General features: G+C 43.0%; 1 protein-coding gene across 1 annotated transcript; it reads left to right on the top strand.

The window, feature by feature from the left end:
• Positions 1 to 13,513: 13,513 nt before the first annotated feature.
• PAX4 (paired box 4) lies at positions 13,514 to 16,504 on the top strand. The gene is made up of 8 exons (XM_043967571.1): positions 13,514 to 13,526; positions 13,933 to 14,063; positions 14,348 to 14,563; positions 14,932 to 15,007; positions 15,554 to 15,679; positions 16,031 to 16,113; positions 16,240 to 16,355; positions 16,492 to 16,504. The coding sequence occupies exons 1-8, from the start codon at positions 13,514 to 13,516 to the stop codon at positions 16,502 to 16,504; spliced, it is 774 nt and encodes a 257-aa protein (XP_043823506.1).
• Positions 16,505 to 22,885: the final 6,381 nt, after the last annotated feature.

The raw sequence follows: 22,885 nt of genomic DNA on the forward strand, positions 1-22,885 counted from the left end.
AGTTGAAAAATTAGGAAATCTGTCATTCTATGAAATAGTCCTCTGGGGCTTTATGGCTGGGGTCCTGAAAGGACCACCTCATCTACCGTCCAGAGGGGAATTGATAAAATTCCTGGCCAAGAGCAGGAGGACAAGAACAATTGACAATTGCTCATGTGGGACCCAAGGAGGCCAATCAGTTCCTGTTTCGGATGCATGTGTGTGAGCCAGATAATGGCTCATATCAAGAGGACTGAAATGAAGAAGAAATTGCATGCTAGTGCCCTCTTGAAAGTCTGGGAAATCAGGCAAGACTATTTTAGTGTGAGAGGATTTCTGACTGGACAAAGGAAAAGAGCTGAAGCTAAAAGCTATATCTTCTGTATCTAACTCTCCAGCAGTGGAAGTTCCTAAGAACTGGAAGCTATTTACAATGCTTGACTTACTAGGAGCTGGAGATACCTAATGAACAGCTCAGGCTAATAACTGCAAGGCAGTAGTTCTAATAATATTAAGGGTCTAGCTCTCTGCTGGAGTGGCAGGCTGATCTAACACCCATTAATGAAGTGCATATAATTTGTACTTTGAATGTAACTCTAAGAGAGGCAGCAGAATGTAGTTCTGGCCAGGAAGGTGAAGGTCCTGGCTCTGATACATAATATCTATGCAATCCTGGGTGGGGAGAAATCCCTTTAAACTACTCTAAGGGGCACCTAGGTGGCGCAGTGGATAAAACACCGGCCTTGGATTCAGGACCACCTGAGTTCAAATCCGACCTCATACACTTGACACTTACTAGCTGTATAACCCTGGGCAAGTCACTTAACCCTCAATGCATGGCTAAAAAAAACTACTCTAATTTTTTTAAATTAAAATTAAAATTTTAAAAATTTAGGTAATTGGGGTTAAGTGATTTGCCCAGGGTCACACAGTAAGTGTCTGAGGTAGAATTTGAACTCAGGCCCTCCCAAATCCAGGGACACTGGAGTCACCACCTGGCTGCCGATTCAAGGCAACATTCTTAAGATGGTTAATTGCATAGAAGGTGTTGATCTGGATTGGTAGAGGGAGTTTCCTTAATCAAAGATTTCCTCTACTAATGAAATCACAGATCTAGTCTCTATTAACCTAGAAAGCCCTGATATGTGATGCTATGCATATGTACTGAATGTAACCTATATGTTCAATAGTATGTAAGTTTTATATACATATATATACACACACACATACATTACATGCATATGCTATTGCTGGTGACATTGTGTTATGTTTATGCATATGTATATGCAGCTAAGTGACACAATGGATAGAACGCAGGATGACCCGAATTCAAACTCAGCCTCAGGCATTTACTTAGGTGTTTGTCCCTGAACAAGTCACTTAACCTCTTTCAGTCTCCATTTTCTCATCTGTAAAATGGGAATAATAGTACCTACCTCCCAGGGTTGTCGTGAAGATTAAATGAGATATATGGAAAGCACTTTGCAAACCTCAAAGCACTATATAAATGCTACTTATCCTCAACATCATTATATATCCTATGTGTCTTTTTTATCATTGTGCTTTTCCATGCATCTGTATGGAAAAACTATGGATTTGGGATAATTACTGATGACAAAGCTCTATTCAAATGTATAAAAGTATTTGTGACTTTTAAAGCATTTCACAACCTATCCATCCCCACACTACCTTTCCAGCTGTATTCTATGTCATCAAGCACCTTCTTTTCTTTGAGTTCACACACAATACTGCATCTTCCATTTCTATGCCATGTATCATTATAATAAGTGCAGTACTTTCACTTCTGGGTTGATGCTCTGCCTTTTAGACACCCCTGAGCTGAAGCACCATTTCCCATTGTGCTGATTTCCTGGATTTCATGAGCTCCAGAAACTTGTCCTTCTGCAAGATGAACTCAACTCTGAAACTCATACCTCCTCAAATGATTTCCCACCCTTGTCATAGGATTTCATCATGTCCCACCCTCAGGTCAGTCCCACCCCTCTTCAACTTCTTTTTAATTATGAAAGTATTTTATTATTTTCCAGTTACATGTAGAGATAGTTTTAACATTTGTTTTTATAAGATTTCTAGTTTAAAAAAAAATTTTTCCTCCCTCACCTCCCTCCCCCCCTCCCCAAGACGACAAGTAATCTGATATAGTAAACTTCTTTTTAGGTGTTGTCTTCCCCCTTATACTGTGAGCTCCCTGAGGGCAGGGATTTTTACCTTTCTTTATATCCCTAGTCCTTATAGTGCCTAGCACATTGTAGGCACTTAATAAATGTTTATTGACTATTGAGGAATTAATATATAGTTAACCCCATACTTTATCTTGTCTAACCTAGAGAGACTATCAGGAATTGATCAGGATTCAAGGCCCAGTGTCATAGAAACTAATGATCATTGGCTGAACGGTTTCCCTGGGCTGCTGTGGAGCTGAGTTTTTACCATTTTTCTGGAAGCTGTATTAATACCCAAGTATTGTACCAATACAAGTGATCATTTCAGACATTTGGACTTACCCATTTGTTGACATGCTTCCTAATTCCATTACAGAATATTCTTGTGAGGTCAATGCTATTCAGTCAACTGAGAGAACTCTGAGTCCTTGATCAATCCAGCCAGAGTGAAGGGAGTAGGAAAATATAGGGAGAATTCCTCCTTTGACCAATTAGAATATTTGAATGTTACAAGCACCAAGCAATAGAACGAATGTATGTAGTTAATGTTGAGTATTTTTGCAAGGCTGTTGTTTTACTTACCCAGTGCGATCTTTCAGGTATCACCCATGGTAAGAGACAGACCTCCTCTACCATCCTAGGAAGAGTAGGTAATGGAAATGGAGGTGTTGGGACCACTCCATCCTCTAAATTATATACACATATGTATGCTTATCATTAAATAGGACCTTTGTGTGAGGGGAGCAGGAGTAATCATAAAGTAAATTGGGTTTTAGTCTGTTATTTATTCTAGGTTTAATACTGAAAAGAAAATAAACCCAGGAAATGTCTATTTTTAATTATATATTGTGAGTAAAGTGTGACTTCAGATGTAGGGATGAAATGTTTTCCAGGTGACATTTCTGGGAGGAAAGAATTAATGAAAGAGTACATGATAAATGATATTTATATAGCACTTACAGTTTTGTAAAGCACATGGATTACCTAATTTGATCCTCAAAATAGGCTTGTGTGACAGTTAGGAGGTATAATGGTTAGAACATTGGACTTGATATCAGACAGATTTGAGTTCAAATTCTGACTTATGTACTTACTGCTTTTGCAATCCTGGAAAGGTAAATTTAACCTCTTTCAGCTTAAGTTTCCTGATCTGTTAAATAAAGTTTTGTATCTGCATGTAAATACACACAAATATCATATTAATATAGTACTTCACTGGGGTTGTAAGGATCAAATAAGCTTATATATATTGTGTATATATATATATATTATCACCTCCATTTTATGGATGAGGATACTGAGGCTCAGAGAACTTAAGTGATTTAAGGCAGTATAGTACAGTGAAAAGAGTACTAACTTTGAAGTCAGAGATCTGGGTTCAAATCCTGTTTCTATCTCATATGACCTTTTCTGCAATTGATAGTTTTAGAAAGTTGCCTAGACCACTGAGAAATTAAGTGACTTCTCCAGAGTCACAAAGCCATTATTTCTCAGAGGCAGTCTTGAATCCACTCTCTATGCACTATACTGTGCTACCTCTCTTTATGAGTAAAGAATTAAAAAAGCACAAGTAAACTGAAATGAAAACACCCTTTGTGGATGAAGACAGTCAGTTATGCTCTGCCCTAAAAGACATAGAACATACAGCCAGAGAGCAGGAAAGAAGAGATCAAATCCTGAAGGGTATAGGAGCTTGTCTTGAGCATTTGTCTTGGTGTGTGTGCCAGAAAGAAGAGGAATTTGATAAAGAAACCCCAGGTCCAATGTAGGGGAGCACAGAACCAGGATTTGGAGATATATGGATAGAATAATCCTGACAGGAAGGACAAAACAATTCAGGGACCAGAATTAAAGAAACATGTTGACCTGAGATTGAAACTTAGAGGAATATTTCATTAAGAACCTCGTTACCTAGTGGTATCAAACTGGGGCAAGCTAAAGAGAGCAATGAGACTTCAACTGTTTACCCACATATATAATTTGTACTCCTTCCCCTTTTCCTAACCTCTCGGTTTCCCCCTTCCTCTAATCCCACTCACTGACTGACTGAGTATGTATGTATTGGGTTAAAGAAATTTTTAGGAGAAACTGGGAGAAGGGCTGCCAAAATAGGAGAATTGAAGGTGAGAAGCCAAGGAAATATCTAGAGGAAAAGCTCTACCTGTGATCTTTGGGATGGGAGGGATAGGAGGTGAGAGTTATAATGTCCTTCCCTTTGGAGCCTATTTTGTTCACATATAGCCCAAACAAGCTGATAATGCCATGAATCAAGGGAGAAGTGGGTAGCCATCATAAAGCAAATCCCTGCAAATGCAGGCTTTCAGAGCATAATGCTCAGAAAATATCCTAGAAAGATGCCCATGCATACCGGTTTGGGCATCTTGAGGGGAGTGGAGCTGTTTCGTGAGCTGAGCTGTGTGAGTCCAGCCAACAAAGCCTGCCATTCCCCTGAGAACTAATTGCTCACCAGAAGCTCTGTATGAATCTTGTGTTTACATAGTTGTTTGCATGTATTCCCCTCTGTTAGAATGCATGCTCTGTGAAGACAAGGCTCTTGTTTTTACCTTTTTTGGTCTCCCCCGGGGCTTTGCAGACTGTCTGTCACGTAGTAAGTGCTTAGTAAATGCATACTGGGAGGAGGGATAGGGTGAAAGAAGATAGATAATAGAGTAAATATCATGGGGATGGGAATATGATGGAGGGAAACAGTTAACTTTAGTAATTGTGAAAAAGAGAAAAGGGGGAAAATTGTACAAAAAATATTTATAGCAACTCTTTGTGGTGGCTAAGAATTGGAAATCAAAAGAATGTCCATAAATTGGGGAATGACTGAAAAAGCTGTGGTATATGGTTGTAATGGAATATTATTGTGCTATAAGAAATGACAAGCAGGATGATTTAAGAAAAACCTGAAAAGACTCATATCAACTGATGTATAGTGAAGTGAGCAGAACCGGGAGGACATTGTGCACAGTGACAGCAGTATTGTTCTATGAGCAATTGTGAATGACTTGACTACTCTCAGCAATGCAATGATTCAAGACAATCCCAAAGGGCTAATGATGAAGCATACTATTCACTCCCAGAGAAAGAAATGATATTGATTGAACAAAGACTAAAAAAAGAGTATTTGTGGATTATGCATATATAACCTATATCAGATTGGTTGCTAGCTTGAAGGGGGGAGGAAAGGGAGGGAGGGAGAAAAATTTGGAATTGTAAATGCATATTGGATAACTGACCAACTGACTGACTGACTTACAAAAAGAAGACACTTCTTTATTTCTTAGAGAGATGAGAACTGGGAATTAGGGGGATTTGGATAGAGAAGTTGGTAACTTATTGAGCGGTTTGTGTCCACTCAAATTCCACTGTTACTTTCTGGCATTCATGGAGAAATTTTTAAAAACGTCTTTAAAGCAAAGCAAAACAAAACTGGCATCTTCTCTTTTCACAGGATATAGAGAGATGTCTGTTTACTCCAAAACTGTGCCACCTGAAGGAGACCTCTGTTACTCTGCCTTCGGTCTGGTGGGTGAACAATATTGTTTCCCTTCCTGCCCCACTCATGTCGTTTTCTGCAGGGTCATTAAATTCTCTGGGCTTCCCTGGCTCCCACTGGCTCCAAGCTCAGCCTGTGGATTTTCTTATTAGATGCCATCTTTTTGCTCCTCTCTGATGCCACCCCACAACTTGACCTTTGCAGCTCAGCTACATGTCTGGGGTCCGGGGAGGGAGATCTCCCTAGCCTTTAAGTTCCCGGAGTATAGAGAGCCTGGGTCTCCAGGAAGGCCAGACATGACTTAGGAGATTAGGGGGAGGGAGAAAGAGCAGGACTTTCTAAAGTTTCGTGATTTTCTCACTTGTACAGAGTTAAAAAATGTATTCTCCTCCGGCGCTCAAAGAGCCATACTTCATGAGAGAGGTAAAAAGCAGGAGGGGGGAGAAAAAGGGGGCGGTTTGGTAGCTGGAATTGGAAATCTACTAGAAGCGTGGGGCTTCTATGCTTGACTGGGCGCTCTACATTTCCAGAGTGGGGAGTCCTGGGTCTGGAAAAGAGTGAGAAAAAACAGGGTTCCACCGCTTTATATCAGCGACTGTCTCCACGCACTGAAACTGGGAGGCGCAAGAAGATGCAGAGCTGTTTTGGAGAGGTGGCGCAGTGCGCTCAAAGTGGTACTTCAAGTAAAGGCTTTTTCAGAGAGGGGAGCTGCCTAGGTCAGAGATAGGTCTTCTGATGGCAGGAATCTTAATTTTGTGCTGGGCTGGAGGAGAGGCAGCCTAGACTTGGAAGTAGGAGCCTGGAGGTCGAGGTCCGTTTCCCGCCCCACCAGGGTTCCTTGCGCCTACCGCGCCCTGCACGCTCCAGTTTTACGCATGGGCTTCAGCAAGTAGTGGGGCCTCGGTGGGTAGGGCAGACAGGTTGAGCATGGTCTCCGAAGAGCGGAACTTTCTCCTGCACTGTAGATTTCTCTATCAGGGCCTTCTCTGGGTAGAAAATGCTAAGCAGGCAAGGTTCCACAGTGAGACTTGTGGAGGACATGAGTCTCCGGTCAACCTCGGAGAGGGGCGCACAACCTGGTTGGCGGGTGGCTGGGTCTTCGGGTTAATGTATAATTGTGAGCAGATGGCGGGGGCCGGCGGCAGCTTGGGGGCCAGGCCAGCTAATGAGGGACAATTAGCCCGGGGATGGGGTGGGGGCTGTTGGGGGAGCCTGGTCGCAAAGGCTGATATTTGCTCCTCAAACAGTGAAGTAAGTTGGGCAGAGGGCTGAGTAGCTGAGCTTCTGGGCTTACCCTGACTCCCCCCTCCTTCTGAGCCCGGTCCCCAGTCACTCTTCCCCCCAGTCCCCCCCGGGTCTGGAGCCTCTATTTGCTCAGACCAGAGAGCGCGTTGTAAAGGCGGGGGGAGGGAGAGGTTTATGGGGGAAATCGCAGTCACCACCATCTGCCGAGGCTTGTCTTAGCTCCCCCTGACATCCCCACCCCACCCCCATCCCCATGCAGCTGTTTGCTAGAAGATCGTGGCTTGGGGTGCAGAGACCTACATCTCCCTAACATCGTGGGCACTGTTGAGGGTTAGGCCTGGGGAACGGTAATGGGCAGGGGGGAAAAGACATTGAGCAGCCGCATTAAGTAGGTCTCACGTACTACCTCTGTTTCTTAATCCACTCAGGCCCAGGCGAGTAACTGAATATTCGGGAGCACGCAGCAGCATGCAGAAACTGAGCATTGCCAGTAGCAATGGGGCTTTCCACATTCTTAGGTCCTGAATCCACCATCTTGCAGGATCCACCCTTATACTAAACCAAAGTCAGTAGGTCTGACCAGAAGTAGCTGGGGAGAAAGACCTGAGATAATGAAAGGTGTGTGTTTCCTTAGATGAGGAAGAAATACCCTCAGTTGGCCCTTGGATTCTAGAGCTGTACTCTACAAGATCATTGTTCCCCTTCTCTCATGTTCACTTTGAACTCAGATCCTTCATTAAAAAAAGAAAGAAGTTAGAGAAGTGTACAACACATATCCAACAGAACATGGACATTCCCAACCCTAGATGAGTACAGGCCTCATTGCCCCCACATTGCTGACTGTCCCCATCATTTACTCTTTTACAAAATTTTTTTTTATTTTTAAAAAGTATTTTATTATTTTCCAGTTCTATCTAAGGATAGTTTCGACATTTGTTTTCACAGGATTTGGGGTTCCAAATTTTTTCTCCTACCCTCCCTTTCCTCCCTCCTCCCCAAAATGGAAAGCAGTCTGATATAGGTTGTATACATCATTTACTCTTACTGCTCAATTCTATTAGGGTTTGACACCAGAATGTGAAGATACAGTAAGACTTCTGGGCTTTCTTTTTCTTTGTCCTCCTCTTGTCCAATCCCTACCAGACCTTTAGACCTATCAACCTCTGTGTTCCTACCCTCTGCACCTCAAAATTATAACCTAGCCAATATGTGGAAATAGTTATGGATATTGAGTGTCATTCCTAATGGTCATAGATGTATATATATATATATATATATTAATCATGGTGGAAAAGGAAGACATTTGGCACTTGGGATTGAAGGAAGAAAAGCTGGGGCTACTACATACCAGCACACAGGAATCTCCACATACTCCTCTACCCATAGACATCATCCCTACCACCTCCACCCAGTTGCCATTGCTCCCATACTAGCACCTTCCCTAATAAGGTAATAGACTGGAGATTCTGTGAGGCTTCATTCCATGTAAAGCCAAGACTACCAACCTACCAAATACATGTCTACCATGATCAATGACCTAGTGTTTGAGAGCTCAACTTGATTTAATATCAATCTTCCTTCCTTCCTTCTTTCTTTCCTTCCTTTCTTCTTTCTTTCCTTCCTTCCTCCCTCCCTCCGTTCCTTCTTTCCTTCCTTCCTTCCTCCCTTTCTTTCCTTCTTTCTTTTCATCTCTATGTATTTTCTATGATATGCATATATATGGAAATGAAATATACATATGGCATACATATCTCAACAAAACCATAGTTGAAGTGAGGGAAACCTACTCAAGTATTTATCTGTTGATAGACTTCTTTGTATCTGTGTCCAGGCATGTATCTTCATGTGAATGTATTTACATGGCTTTGATGGTAAACCAGAAAGATTCTGGATCCCCCTAACACTATGTGTTCCTTAGTCTTTTCTCTCCATATGAGTGTGGAAGTGTAGGGTATGCATGATACGTATGTGTATGTTTGCCTTTTTATATGTGTATGTGTGTGTGTGTATCCATGAATGGGAATGTGTGCATGCCCACCCCAAAAGGCCTGGCACAGCTGGATGCTTGGTGATGGAGGGTGTGTGGGCAAGGGGGAATCTCAGCCCTTAGACCTCAGGAAGAGAATAGAGAAGGTAGCTTTTGGCTGTCTTGCCTCAGAGAAAGAGTCAGACCCATGGTGCACACCTCCCTCCTCCTCTCTCCTCTCCTCATGTCCTGTGACATCACTGGCTGCTCCCAGAAGCCTGCCCTCTGCACCTGAGCTCTGACTCTCTATAGAACTGGACCCCCCCTCTCCCCAAGGCAGGACTGGAACAGCTCCCCTGGTGAGGGAAAGGGAGAGACTATTCCTGGGACCAGAACTCACCACCCCAGGGTGCATGAAGTGGAGCTCCAGCAGTACACCTTCCCAGAAGAGATTGGCTGATCTCTTACCTAAAGCTCCCCACTTAACTCCACACAGGTAGCTCACCTTGCAAACTCATTGTCTGTTCTGCCTCTCTGTGCTGGCTCCATGTCTTTGTGTGGCCAATCCCAACCTAATTCTTCCTGCTGTCCTTACAGCAACTTTGTTCCTGCCTCTTTCATCTTTGTATCTTTCTCTCCCATTACCATGATCATCAATTATTTTGTTAAATAAGTTAATGTTCTTGTGGTAATATGTGTGTGGTTGTTGGAAATAGGGTGCAAGTGGGCAGTTGTATGTATGGGAGAAGGATGATTTTAGATGGACCGAGCCTGAACTCCTTTCAGCTTCTTCACTCCTAATTTTCATCTTTAGGAACACATATCCAGGATTCAGCACTGACTTGAAAACCTGCCACTTTCTTCATATTGCCTTAATGTGGCTCTTGAAGGTTCTTACCCCATTATCCCATTGCTTTTCATGGCAGCCATTCAGAAGGGTGGCAAAGGGGACCCCAAAAAAAGAAAGCACCAGAACTAAGAATCCTAAAATCCTGAGGGCTCGAAGTACCCTGCAATTTACTATTTACTTTACCTCTAGATCCTAGGCATGGTACATCTCTTGCCCAATATGAAAAAATTTTACCCTTCTTTCTCACTTCTTGGGAGAATAAATGGTTGGTAAAACATGTATTCTAAACTCTGAAAAGGTAGAAATGGGAGCTAATCTGGCACTTAATTTTATAATTGGGTATTGTATCCTATACTGTTTTGTCCACCATCATTTCCTCTTTGTAAAGCTTTTCTGTCCCAGCTTGATTGACAGCTCCTAGAGAGAGCAGGTGAGAGAGGGGCACAGTGGAAAGAGTTTTGTCATCTGAGGACAGAGGAAGAAATCTCATGTCTGTCCTTACCACATGTATGACAATGGGGGGGGGGAATAGCTTAACCGCTCTACATCACAGCGCCCTCATCTATAAATTGAGGGTGTTGGACTAGATAGCTTTTGAGTTCCCTTCCAGCTCTAAATTTGTGATATGACGACAATATCTTAATCTTCTGAATCTCTTCCCCCCTCCCCCATTTTTCAACATAATGCTGGGCCGTATAAAGGCTGCTCCGTAAGTACTTGACTTCAAGGTGGCACCATTAAGGAAAAGTTCTGTGTACAACAAACTGCTTCTTGGCATTCCCATTTCTGACCAGACAAATGGCCAAAGGTAGTCTTCAGCTACTTGGGAGACTCTCCTAAGATGCCCACCATAAGCCAGCAGAAAGCCCTTGCTTGTTTACTATTATTGTCTAGCCCCAGGGGAAGGATTAGTGACTACAGCAAGGGATCTCTGAACTCCATTTCATGTCTACAAGAGGTCAGATATTCTGGCAGACCAGAAAGCTGCTCAGAGAGAGATCTTCTAGAAATAGCTAGAGTTTTCCCCACCTAGATCCTTTCCTTCTAATTAAAAAAAAATTACATCAGTAGAATAAAGAAATTCTTTACCAAGGCAAATGGAATGGCATATGTTGTACAACTTATAGAGAACTGGCCAGGGGACATTGATATGTTAATGACTTACCCAGGGTCACACTACTAGTATGTGTGGGAGGTAGGGCTTGAATCCATGTCTTCCTCACCCTCAGGTCAACTCTATATCCAAAATGCCATCAAGACTCCTTTACAATAGAGGTTCTCAAATCAAGCCTGGGCCGCTGAGGTCTTCAGAAGAAGGCCAGAGGAAAGGCTGGTCCCTCCCTCTTTCCACCACAGGTTTTACCAGAGTATTTCAGAGAGAATGCTATGGAAGAGAGAGGATAGCCTTTCCTGAATGACTTTGGAAGAAAGCAGGAAGGGGTGCAGCACCCTGGTGGCATAGGGACTGAGGGCCAATTCCCTTGAGCTACTTGAAGGCAACTAATAAAACACTAAGCTAGAACTTAACTCTGGGGAATTGCTTTCAGGGTATACTTATGAACCACTAGAAATGCGGCCAAATTATTATGGTACCTCAACTAGATCATCAGCCCAAGGGCTGACCCAGGTGTCTGGGCTAGGCAGGATGCTGCCTTGGAGTGCCAGGTGCTAGGCCCAAGCCCATGGTGATTAATACCTTGTCTGGATCAGCTGGATCATAGACTGAGTAAAAGGGAGTAAAAAGTACAAGATGATTGGAAAAGCAGGAAGGATCCACGTAAAATAGATTTTCTATTTGGTCTTGAAATTAATAAAATTGGGGTAGCTAGGTGGTGCAGTGGATAGAGCACTGGCCCTGAAGTCAGGAGGACCTGAGTTCAAATTTGACCTCAGACACTTGACACTTACTAGCTGTGTGACCCTGGGCAAATCACTTAACCCCCATTGCCTCACCAGAAAGAAAGAAAGAAAGAAAGAAAGAAAGAAAGAAAGAAAGAAAGAAAGAAAGAAAGAAAGAAAGAAAGAAAGAAAGAAAGAAAGAAAGAAAGAAAGAAAGAAAGAAAGAAAGAAAGAAAGGATGGAAGGAAGGAAGGAAGGAAGGAAGGAAGGAAGGAAGGAAGGAAGGAAGGAAGGAAGAAAGAAAGAAAGAAAGAAAGAAAGAAAGAAAGAAAGAAAGGATGGAAGGAAGGAAGGAAGGAAGGAAGGAAGGAAGGAAGGAAGGAAGGAAGGAAGAAAGAAAGAAAGAAAGAAAGAAAGTTACAAGCATTTTATTATCTCTCCCATTGCTTCCCTCCCCAACTAAACAATTTTTTAAAAAGAAAAAAAATGCAAAGTCTAGAAAAACAAATTCCCACACTGAGCACATCCAAAAATGTAGGTCTCATTCTCTATCCTGAGTGCATCACCTCTCTAGATGGAGATGGCTGGTATGAGTCATCTTTAGTTCTTTGGGTTTGTGCTTTATCATGGCATTGGTCAGAGTTCTAAAGTCTTTCAGTTATTTTTCCTTGGAATGTTGTCATCATTATATAATGTTCTCCAGTTCTACTCACTTCAGTCTGCATAAATTCATAGAGGTCTTCCCAGTTTCTTCAGAAACTGTCCATTTTGTCATTTCTTATGGCACAATACTATTCTGTTACATTACTTTACTGTAGTTTGTTTAGCCAATTGCCCTAATAGGTAGGGAGGCACTTCTTTAGTTTCCAGTTTAGGACTACTATGAAAAGACCTGTTACTAATATTTTTGTACATATAGATCATATTTCTCTTTCTTTGATATCTTTGGGGGATTGCTAATAAGTCTAGTAATCACTGAATTAACTGAATATGTGTGTGTGCAGGGGAGGAGGGATATCATAGTCAGATGTTTGTTTTAAGAAAATCACTTTGGCAGTTGAGTGGAATATGGATGAGAATAGAGAGAGAGAATTGAGGCAGGGAGACCAGTTAGAAGTCTACTGAGGTAGTTCAGGCAAGAGGTGATGAAGGTCTAAATGAGAGTAGTGGCTGTGTGGGTGGAGAGAAAGGGGTAGATGAGAGCTATTGTACTGAGGTTGGACACACGTGGATATGTGGGGTGAATTAGAGCAAGGAGTTGAGGGTAATACTGAGGTTGCAAGCCTGGATGGTTAGGAAGAACGGTGGTGTTATTGACAGTTACTGGGGAAACAGTGGTTGAGTGACTTGCCTGGGGCCACTTAGTTAGAAAGTGACTGAGGTAGGGTTTGAACTCAGGTTTTCTTGAGTCCAGACCCAGGGCTCTATACACACCACCACCTGAGTTCCTAGCTGCATCTCCTTCACCCAATAAGGGAAATTTAGATAGGGACCTGAGAGGTGAGGCAGGAATACCCTCTACCACATATCTAGTAAGTGCTCATCAAGTCTTAGACTTCCAAAAAAGTCTTCTCAAGGATAGTTACTAGGGAGTTCAGAAGAGGGGAAGTTTGGGAGAAAAGATAAATGGGGATAATATTAATTAGCTTACAAGGCTGATGTGATGATATAGATGATATAGTATATGTAAAGTGCTTCAAATACTATATACATGTTAGCCATTATTATTGTACTAGTCTGCCTGTCCTTCAATTAGCAAAGTAACATGCTTCTATTACTCTGGGATACAAGTTACTACCATTTCTAGACTGACCTGTGTAAGGGGGTGTCTACAAATTTTCTATATCACTACAGGCCCAATCCTAAAGCAGGGGATAGCCCAGTCTTGCCACCCCACATTCCTGCTCCTCACATCTGCTTTCCTCTAGTCAGGCAAGTCATCCCAGGTCATGCAGCAAAACGGTAAGAGAAGCCCTGAGAAAGCTAAAGTGGGGGGTGAAGTAGGGGGTGGCTGATCCATTTAGGACTTTACTTTTCCCAACTCTGATTCATCTACCCATTACTGATATGCTAAGGAACAACACTCTCCCCTAATATCACATCACTTCACTACCACCCCTAAGACTGGAAAGAAAAGTATGACTGGATGGGGAAAATTGACACCTCACCCATCCCCCAGAGAAGGAAATGGTGGTACCTTTGATAGGCCCTGGAGAATAGAGTGGAAACCTGGCCCCTAGGGGTGAACCCCACCCATCTCAGGAGTCATGCTGGTTGACCCTGAGGTATGCTATTCTAGGGGGCATCCTACTGCACGGGGGTTGAGGGAGAGCCTCTACTGTGTATGATATATCCTGCTTCTTCCCAGGGATCAGTAGTGTGAATCAGCTAGGGGGGATCTTTGTGAATGGGCGACCTCTGCCCCAGGGTACCCGGCAGCAGATTGTGAAGCTGGCAGTCAGTGGAGTTCGGCCCTGTGACATCTCCAGAAGCCTCAAGGTAGCAGTTGGGGGTGGGGAGGGTAAAAGTAAATACCAACCAGTGTTGAGTTCTGATGAGTGGGAAGCTCAATAGGAAACTGGCTCTAATTTCTAGAAAACATTCCCAGAGGATACTCCTTGAGGTTGGGAAGTCAACATGTGGAGCACAAAAGTGTGACTGTCCTCTGGAGCATTTTCTTATTTTTGATCCTTGGAGTCTTATTTTGCCTGAGAGGCTTACTCTGAAAAGAGGCAATTCCTTCCCCCATGCTGTGTCCCTCTGCATCCTTCCCCCCCTCCCAGGTATCTAATGGCTGTGTGAGCAAGATTCTGGGGAGATACTACCGCACAGGTACCCTGGAACCCAAGGGCATTGGGGGAAGCAAGCCTCGCCTGGCTACACCTCCTGTGGTAGCTCGTATTGCCCAGCTCAAGGGTGAGTGCCCAGCTATCTTTGCCTGGGAGATCCGTCACCAGTTATGTGCTGAAGGGCTCTGCACCAAAGACAGGACACCCAGTGTGAGTATTTTGTCCCTACCCAGTGAGAAAGGCTGAGCAGAAACTCATTTCTGGAAGATAATGTGGGTTGCTACCACTAGGGTGCATGGAGGGAAAAGAGTGGAGTTCTATTGGGACCTAGAACTTAATTGCCTGGAAAAGGGGGGCAAGAGAGCAGTGAGAAGAGGAAAAGAACATTTCAAGGGAGGGAGGAGAAAGAAGACTGCTCCTATTTCGCAAATATGGAGAATGAGACTGCTAACAAGGGAAGGGGTGGGAGGATGCAGAGGGATATGGAGACAAAAGAAGAGTCTGGACCTTAGGGCAAATTCCAGCCTTAGCCACCAACTATAACCCCAGAACTAGTCCTATACATCCTTCTTGCCCAGGTCTCCTCCATCAACCGCATTCTGAGGGCCTTACAAGAGGACAAGAGGCTTCCCTGGGCCCAGCTCACACTGCCAGGTGGGAAATGGAGCAGTGCATAGGGATATCTGGGAAGAAGGGAAGCAGGTAGGAGAAAGGGGCCCTTTGCTCCCTCCTGGACTCTTAAGAGTGTCCACCCAGAGCCACATTCCTGTACCCTTCACCAGGAATTTGGACCAGTCCCATAATACTTGCTTGCAAAGAGGACTGTTGAGTGCTGATTGGACACACTTCTGTCATTTCTCTGCCCGTGAATCTCTACATGAAGAATCCATTTGTGGGGGCAGCTAGGTGGCGCAGTGGATAAGGCACCGGCCCTGGATTCAGGAGTACCCGAGTTCAAATCCGACCTCAGACACTTAACACTTACTAGCTGTGTGACCCTGGGCAAGTCACTTAACCCCAACTGCCTCACTAAAAAAAAAAAAAAGAAGAAGAAGAAGAATCCATTTGTGCCTAATGCCCCCTAGCTCAGGTCAGCAAATAGGTTTCCCTTCAACTCCTGTCCCTGTCCCTGTCCCTGTCCCAGGGCTTTTGAGATACTAGACATCCTCCCAACAATCGGCCGCTCCCCTCTCCCTACAGATTTCCCTGCTCCAGGTCTCTACTTTGCCCAGAGTGGTTCTGAGACAGCCCAGGAGACTAAGCCAGGCACACGTCAGCGAAATCGAACTGTCTTCTCCCCATATCAGGCTGCTGCCCTGGAAAAAGGTGCTGGGTCTAGGTAGGGGAGGGGGAGGGTGCTGGGTGATCTCCTAAAAGAAAACTTCCCCCTCTCTGCCCCTCCTGGGCCGCCCCACTCACCAATCACAACAGCAGCTTGGCCAGACAGGCACACGGTAATCTTTGAATGATGAGGGTGGGAGTAGGGATGGGCACAAATAAGTGGTGAGATTAAGGCACTCAGGGCACTGGTCAAGCAAGGAAACTAGAGGGTGGACTTGCTTTGGGGAGCAAGAAAGTTGCAGAATACATATATCTTAGATGTTGAATTAAGGTTGGGTGTCTATTACCTTCTTGTGCTGCACCTCTCATGCCCTCACTCTGTGAGTCTCCTGGCAGAGTTCCAGAGAGTACAGTATCCTGATCCAGCTACCCGGGGGAAGCTAGCTGCTGCCACCTCTCTGCCTGAGGCTACAGTAAAGGTGAGGTGCTAGTAAATGGAAGAGTGGGTGCTGAAAGGAGCTCTCATCCTGAGTAGAGAAAGGGATGAGGAGAGGAGCTGGAAACCATGGAGTCTGCAGCAGCATTCCGATCCTTTCTAATCTCAGGTTTGGTTTTCCAACCGAAGAGCCAAATGGCGAAGGGAAGAGAAATCGAAGTGGGAAACTCAATTCCCAGGTGCTTGCCCCTTGATCCTGAACTCTCCAGGTATTCTAAGTCCACAGTCACGAACTGAGCAATCCTCTTGCCATCCAGTCCACCAATGCCCCTTCCCTCAGCTTTCTCACCACATTCTCCCCTCCCCTGTGGGTCAAGGAAAATCAGGCCCTACCCTTACTTATTCACCCTGCTCTTCCCAGCTCCGTGTTCTGAGCAGATCTGGCCCAGTCTTGGAGCTGCTTCCCAGGGTCTGGCCTCACAGGATAATTCAAAATGGACTACTTCTGCACAGGTACCAAAAATAGATGAGAGTTGTGCGGCTGGTCCAGAGGGTCTCTCAGCCCTTCCCCTAGTTTGTTTTAGAGAGCTTTAAAGGCTCATTCTAGCCTCAGTGGTGTAGGAACGATCCCGATTTCTCCCCAAGAGCACTGATATGGAGGCACAGGAAGGGAAGCCAAGTTTCCTCTCCCTCTTCTTCTTTTCTTCCCTGGCAGCCCCCAACCAGCTTTCCCATGCCTCCTCTTCTTGCCTCTGAGCCCTCAGAACCTCATCACTATCAACTGTGCTTGGGGACAGCATCGGGAAGGTCTATGGGTGATGCCTTACCCAGTGTCTGGCAAGATTCCTATTGTGGTAAGAACACAGAGCCACCTTCACGTCTCTCCTCCATCATTCTCAGGTCATGCAGAAGATGGAGTTGACTTTCCTTAACCCTTTGGCAGATAAGAATCACAAGCTGGGGTCAAAACAGAAACTAAGTTCAGCTTCATATCAGTACATTCCTTTAGAGGGCACAAAGCTGGGGAAGGAACAGCATTTTCATGATGCTCTGTCTTAATACTTCTAATTTCAGCAGCAGTTGCCCGGGATACTGGGGATAAGGATTGGTGGATGAAATGCCCTTTGGTTTTGAATTCAAAAGTGAGGTGTCTCAGCTCTTCTTCTTTCTCTGTGAGGGGGATCAGGAAGGACAGAGCTTACCTTTTTCTCTTTGTCACTACAGGACAAGTATCCATTGGAGCCTCATATTCTGGATATAGCACACCTTTGTCACCAATGCCATTCACTGCCTTGGATACCTGGCCCTTCTTTCCACCGTCCCTACCCCCTGTTTTCATGCCTTTCACTTCCTCTTCTGCCATTGCTAGCCCCATCCCACTCTAAGAAATGGAGTGAAGTAGAAAGTATTATGGTATAGGGGAAAGAGTATGTTGGAAATCCAGAGATTTGGATTCTAATCTTACCTCTGCCACTTACTAATTGGTTACCTTAGCTATCAATAGCCAAGGGAGAAAATACTCAAAATCACGAATCAACAGAGAAATGCAAATTAAAATAATTTTGAAGTACCATCTCACACTCAACAAATTGGCAAAGTTGACAAAAAATGGAAAGTGACAAATGCTGGAGGGGTTGTGGGAAAACAAGTACATTAATGCACTGTTGGTAGAGCTGGGAACTAGTCCAACCATTTTGGAAAACAATTTAGAACTATGTACCAAAAGCTATTAAACTATGTATACCTGCTGACCCAGTGATACCACTACTAGGTCTATGCCCCAAAGAAATCAATGAAAGAGAAAAAGAAACCATATGTGCAAAAATATTTATAGCAGCTTCTTTTTGTGGTGGCAAAGAATTGGAAATGGAGGGGGTGTCGATCGGCTGAGACACCAATTGAATGGTTAAACAAGTTATGAATGTGATGGAATACTATTGTGGTATAAGAAGTTACGAAGTGGGTGGGTTCAGAGAAACCTGAAAACTTATATGTATTGATACAAACAACTTTCAAAAACTTAAAGATTTCGATCAACACTATTACCAATCAGTTTCAGAGGACTCAGGATGAAAGATGCTACCCACCTCAAGATAGAGGTGATGGACTCAGAGTACAAATTAAAGCACATTTTTTAAAATTCTATTTCGTTCTTACTTTCCTTCCTTCTTTCTTTAATTTTTTCTTTCATCTTGTTTTAGACTTAGCTAATACAGAAATTGGTTTGTATTTACTACATTTATTTGTAATAGTTTTGGGGGGGTGCTTTCTCAGTGGCTGGAGAAAGGGAGGTCGTAGAGAAAGAATTAGGAACTGAATATAAAATAAAAAATGAAATTTTAAAAGTTGTGTTCCTTTGGGTGAGTCACTTCTCTGGTTCTCAGATTCCTCATCAGTTAAATGACTATTTTCCTGGGGATCTGGGTGAAAGAGTAAGTTAATAGTAAAGAATACCTTCTCTCTCCATGAGTTCATAGAATTCAATCTCAAGAAAATCTCATCTCCAAATCTTTGTTTGCTTCTCTTCCTTCAGCCTCTCTAAATCAGCTGATACTCAAACAACCTCCACTTGTTCAACAGCTTAATCCCTCTCCTCAATGCCCAAGACCTTTCTTAGTTTATCAAACAATTGCAGACTAAGGAAGGTTCATCTACTTTTCAAAGGTGGAGCTGGCAAGATTTCTGTTTATAGGTCTTCCTCCATCTCTAATAAAAATCTTTTATTTTTAATATGAAGATGATGAAAAACTTGTTACCATTTTCATTTTTCTGGAATGGGAACATGTTGAGGATAAAGTATGTTCATGTGTATATGCCTACATGCTGACCAGTCACAGGCATAACAACAGGGGTATTCATGAAATAAAGCTCTGCAACCTTGACCCTCACTCAAATCAAGGAATAAGTCTGGGGTCTGAGTGCAATCCTAGGTTCTCTTCCCTTCAGTGATTTTAAAATTCCATTCTATTTCATCCAATCCAACACACTTTTGTTAAGGATCTACTCAATCTGAGGCACTGTGCCAATAGCAGAGAATAGTCTGATAGGGACAAAAGAAAGGTTCACTGTTCCTTCTGAGAAAAGGCTTTTAGTTCTTATTAGAAGGTACAAATTGTCTCTACTCAATCATGGAGAACCACCTTGGCTCCCATTTGAAACATGCTCCCCATTGCTGGGGAGAGAAGAAAATGGGGAAGGGAAGAGAAAGAACATGGTTTTTCAGAAAAGACAAATTTTTACAAATTCTTCCCTCCCTGGAGTTGCCTTGGGAACTTATCCCTTCTTTTCAGCTGCATTCCATATTCTGGACTTTAAGCATTGATCCAGAAGGGTCATTCATTACTTTGCCTTTTTTTTTTTTTTTGGTGAGGCAATTGGGGTTAAGTGACTTGCCCAAGGTCACACAGCTAGTACTGTCAAGTGTCTGAGGCTGGATTTGAACTCAGGTCCTCCTGACTCCAGGGCTGGTGCTCTATTCACTGTACCACCTAGCTGCCCCCATCACTTTGCTTTTAAAGTGAACCCTTCACACCCCCACATCCAAGGAATAGAGAAAGAGTGTGTGTGTGTAATCCAAGCTACATCCAGAAAATAGTCATCCTTTTCCCCCTCTTGTCCATGACTTTAGATGGGGTGACAGGGGTGTTGCTGGGGGCAGATCAAACCAGCTTAGAAGAGTGATTGTTAAATTCTCAGTATCTGAAAATCCTACAAATTAGAGCTTGATTTATTATTTTGTTGAATGTCTAGACTTAAGAAAGTGATAAAGTGTTATTAATGCAGATTAATCTTATAAGTATGTCATGGGTACATTTATTTTTTGACAACCAGTTGTTGAATATTTACCAGTATACTCCTGAGTCTCTGACACCACTGTCTGATTGCCACACCAATCTAATGAGATAAGTGGTGGAGCCATAACTCCTACTTTAATGTAAAATCACCAGAAAAGTTCAAGAACCAGAAGAGTCATTCACTTCATCTCCTTGGCTCCATTCATTCATTCATTCCATAAATATTTAAATGCCTACTATGTGCTAGGTACTGTGCTAAGGACTAGAGGTACAAATTAGATGGTCCCTGTTCTCAAGGGACATAACAATGTAATGGGAGAAGGCAATAAACAAAAGAAAGCTGAAAAGGAGTGGTGGTGGCACGTCAGGGTACCTGTGAGAAGAGGGTATGATATTCTTGGAAGATTCAGAGAAAATGTTGAGTATCAAAGCTGAATCAACCTCCATGACTGAGATTTCAGGTGATGAGTTTGTCCTGGGGAAAGTATGTTCTTGGAGTCAGAACCAAGCAGGCAGAACTGTACTTACCATCCCATTGGTAGCCTTTTCTTAAGGCTTTCCAAGAAAAAGAAAAGAATCAACTGAGAAAAGATCTACTCAACTCCTATTTTGCCTCTATCTTTTCTCTGTCAGGGAGAATGAATTACTAATAAGAAGATCTACTGGAAGAACAAATATGACTAAGAGAAAACTGAAGCCCCAAAGAGATAAGAAAATAGTAAGAGAACACTTTGCTGATATGAGTTTGTCTTCTGGCCTAAAAGACTTACACCCCAGGGTACTAAAATAGCTTGCAAATGTGATCACTGAACTATTAGTGATCTTTGACCAGTTGTGGACAATTGAAAAGGAACTGAAAGATGGAAGAAAGACATTGTATTAATTTTTAAAGGGGGAAGATAGATTAGAAAATACAAACTTATGAACTTTATATAAATTTTTGGCAAAATTTTAAGTGGCATATTGAAGAAATGATCTTAGTATTGAGCAGAAGAAAGTCAAATTAGGCTCAGCAAAAACAATTACATCAAACTAACCTAATTTCCTTTTTCAAATATTAAAGACAGGGGCAGCTAGGTGGCACAGTGGATAGAGCACTGGCCCTGGAGTCAGGAGTACCTGAGTTCAAATCTGGCCTCAGACACTTAACACTTACTAGCTGTGTGATCCTGGGCAAGTCACCTAACCCAAATTGCGCCTCTCTCTCTCTCTCTCTCTCTCTCTCTCTCTGTATATATATATATTTATATATGCAAGAAATTTTCATGTGAATAGAATGGAGAGATATAGACCAGGTGGATATGTTAGGTGGATTCATAAATAGTTAAAATGCCATATTTCAAAAACATTGACATAGGGTAGTGGTTCCCAGAATGTGGTCCTAGAACCCTTGGAGATCCCCAAAACCATTTTTAAGAGTATAAGGGGGGGCGGCTAGGTGGCGCAGTGGATAGAGCACCTGCCCTGGATTCATGAGTACCTGAGTTCAAATCCAGCCTCAGACACTTAACACTTACTAGCTGTGTGACCCTGGGCAAGTCACTTAACCCCAATTGCCTCACCAAAAAAAAAAAAAAAAAAGAGTATAAGGGGGAAAAAAAGAGTATGGGGGGTGCAGCTAGGTGGCACAGTGGATAGAGCACCGGCCGTGAAGTCAGGAATACCTGAGTTCAAATCCGGCCTCAGATACTTAACACTTACTAGCTGTGTGACCCTGGGCAAGTCACTTAACCCCAATTGCCTCACTAAAAAAAAAAAAAAAAAGAGCAAGAGTATAAGGGTGGGGGGTGCAGCTAGGTGGCACAGTGGATAGAGTACCGGCCCTGGATTCAGGAGGACCTGAGTTCAAATCTGACCTCAGACACTTGACACTTACTAGCTGTGTGACCCTGGGCAAGTCACTTAACCCCAATCGCCTCACCAAAAAAAAGTCATTTAAAGAGTATAAGGGGGTCCTGAGACCAAAAGGTTTGAGAACTATTGAGGGAAAAACATAAAGCCAGAGTGAGACCTCTAGTGGTATGTCATTGTAGGTCTCAGTCCTAAGCCCTATTCTATTTGAACATTTTTATCAATGGCTTGGAAAGAAATGACATCCACTCCATCACTACATTTGTAGATTACACAAAGTTGGAAGGGATAGCTAATTTACTTGATGGTAGAATCAGAATGCAAGAAGATCCTGACAGGTTAGAGTGAGGTTCACATTTGACAAGATGGAATTTAGTAGGGGTATGTAAATTCCTTATACTAAACACACACACACACACACACACACACACACTAACATGGGAACAAGATGAGGGGAGGCATGGCAGTACATGCAGAAAATATCCCAGATTTTTAAATGACTAAACATTCAATATGAGTCAGCAGTGTGAAATGACTCTCAGGAAAACAAAAATAATCTTAGGCTATATTAATAGAAGTCTAATGTCCTAAAAATTACTTTGATACTTAAACGAGCTGCCATTATTCTGTCATCATAGGGACTCTGTCCACTGATGTGGACTGCAAGGCCTCCATGTTCTCTTTCACCTCATGTGCTGCTTGTCTATGTCTTGTCATAAAACAATAGTCTAATGAGTAAGCTTTCCTCTATTTTTATATAAAAAAATACATTTTGGGCAATTTTTATATCTTATTCATTTCCCAATTTGTCCCTCCTTGCTCATGCCTTTTACCAAAGGATAAAAAAAGGGGGGGGGGAACAGTTCATCAAAACTGATGAAGATATGGAAAAGGTCTGACATACATAGTGTTTCATACTCATAGTCCCCAGTCTCTACAAAGAAACATGGTAGAGTTTGACTAAGCTTGGCCATTACCATTTCACAATATTTTCTACTTCTTTTAATTTACAGTTCTCAAAGCTTGGGCAGCTAGGTAGTACAGTGGAAAGAATGCTGGGCCTGGAGTTAGGAAGTTCTTCCTGAGTTCAAATCTGGCCTCAGATATTTACTAGCTATGTGACCCTGGGCAAGTCACTTAACCCTGTTTGCTTCAGTTTCCTCATTTGTA

This window comes from Dromiciops gliroides, chromosome 5, assembly GCF_019393635.1.
Source record: "Dromiciops gliroides isolate mDroGli1 chromosome 5, mDroGli1.pri, whole genome shotgun sequence".
Lineage (NCBI taxonomy): Eukaryota > Metazoa > Chordata > Mammalia > Microbiotheria > Microbiotheriidae > Dromiciops > Dromiciops gliroides.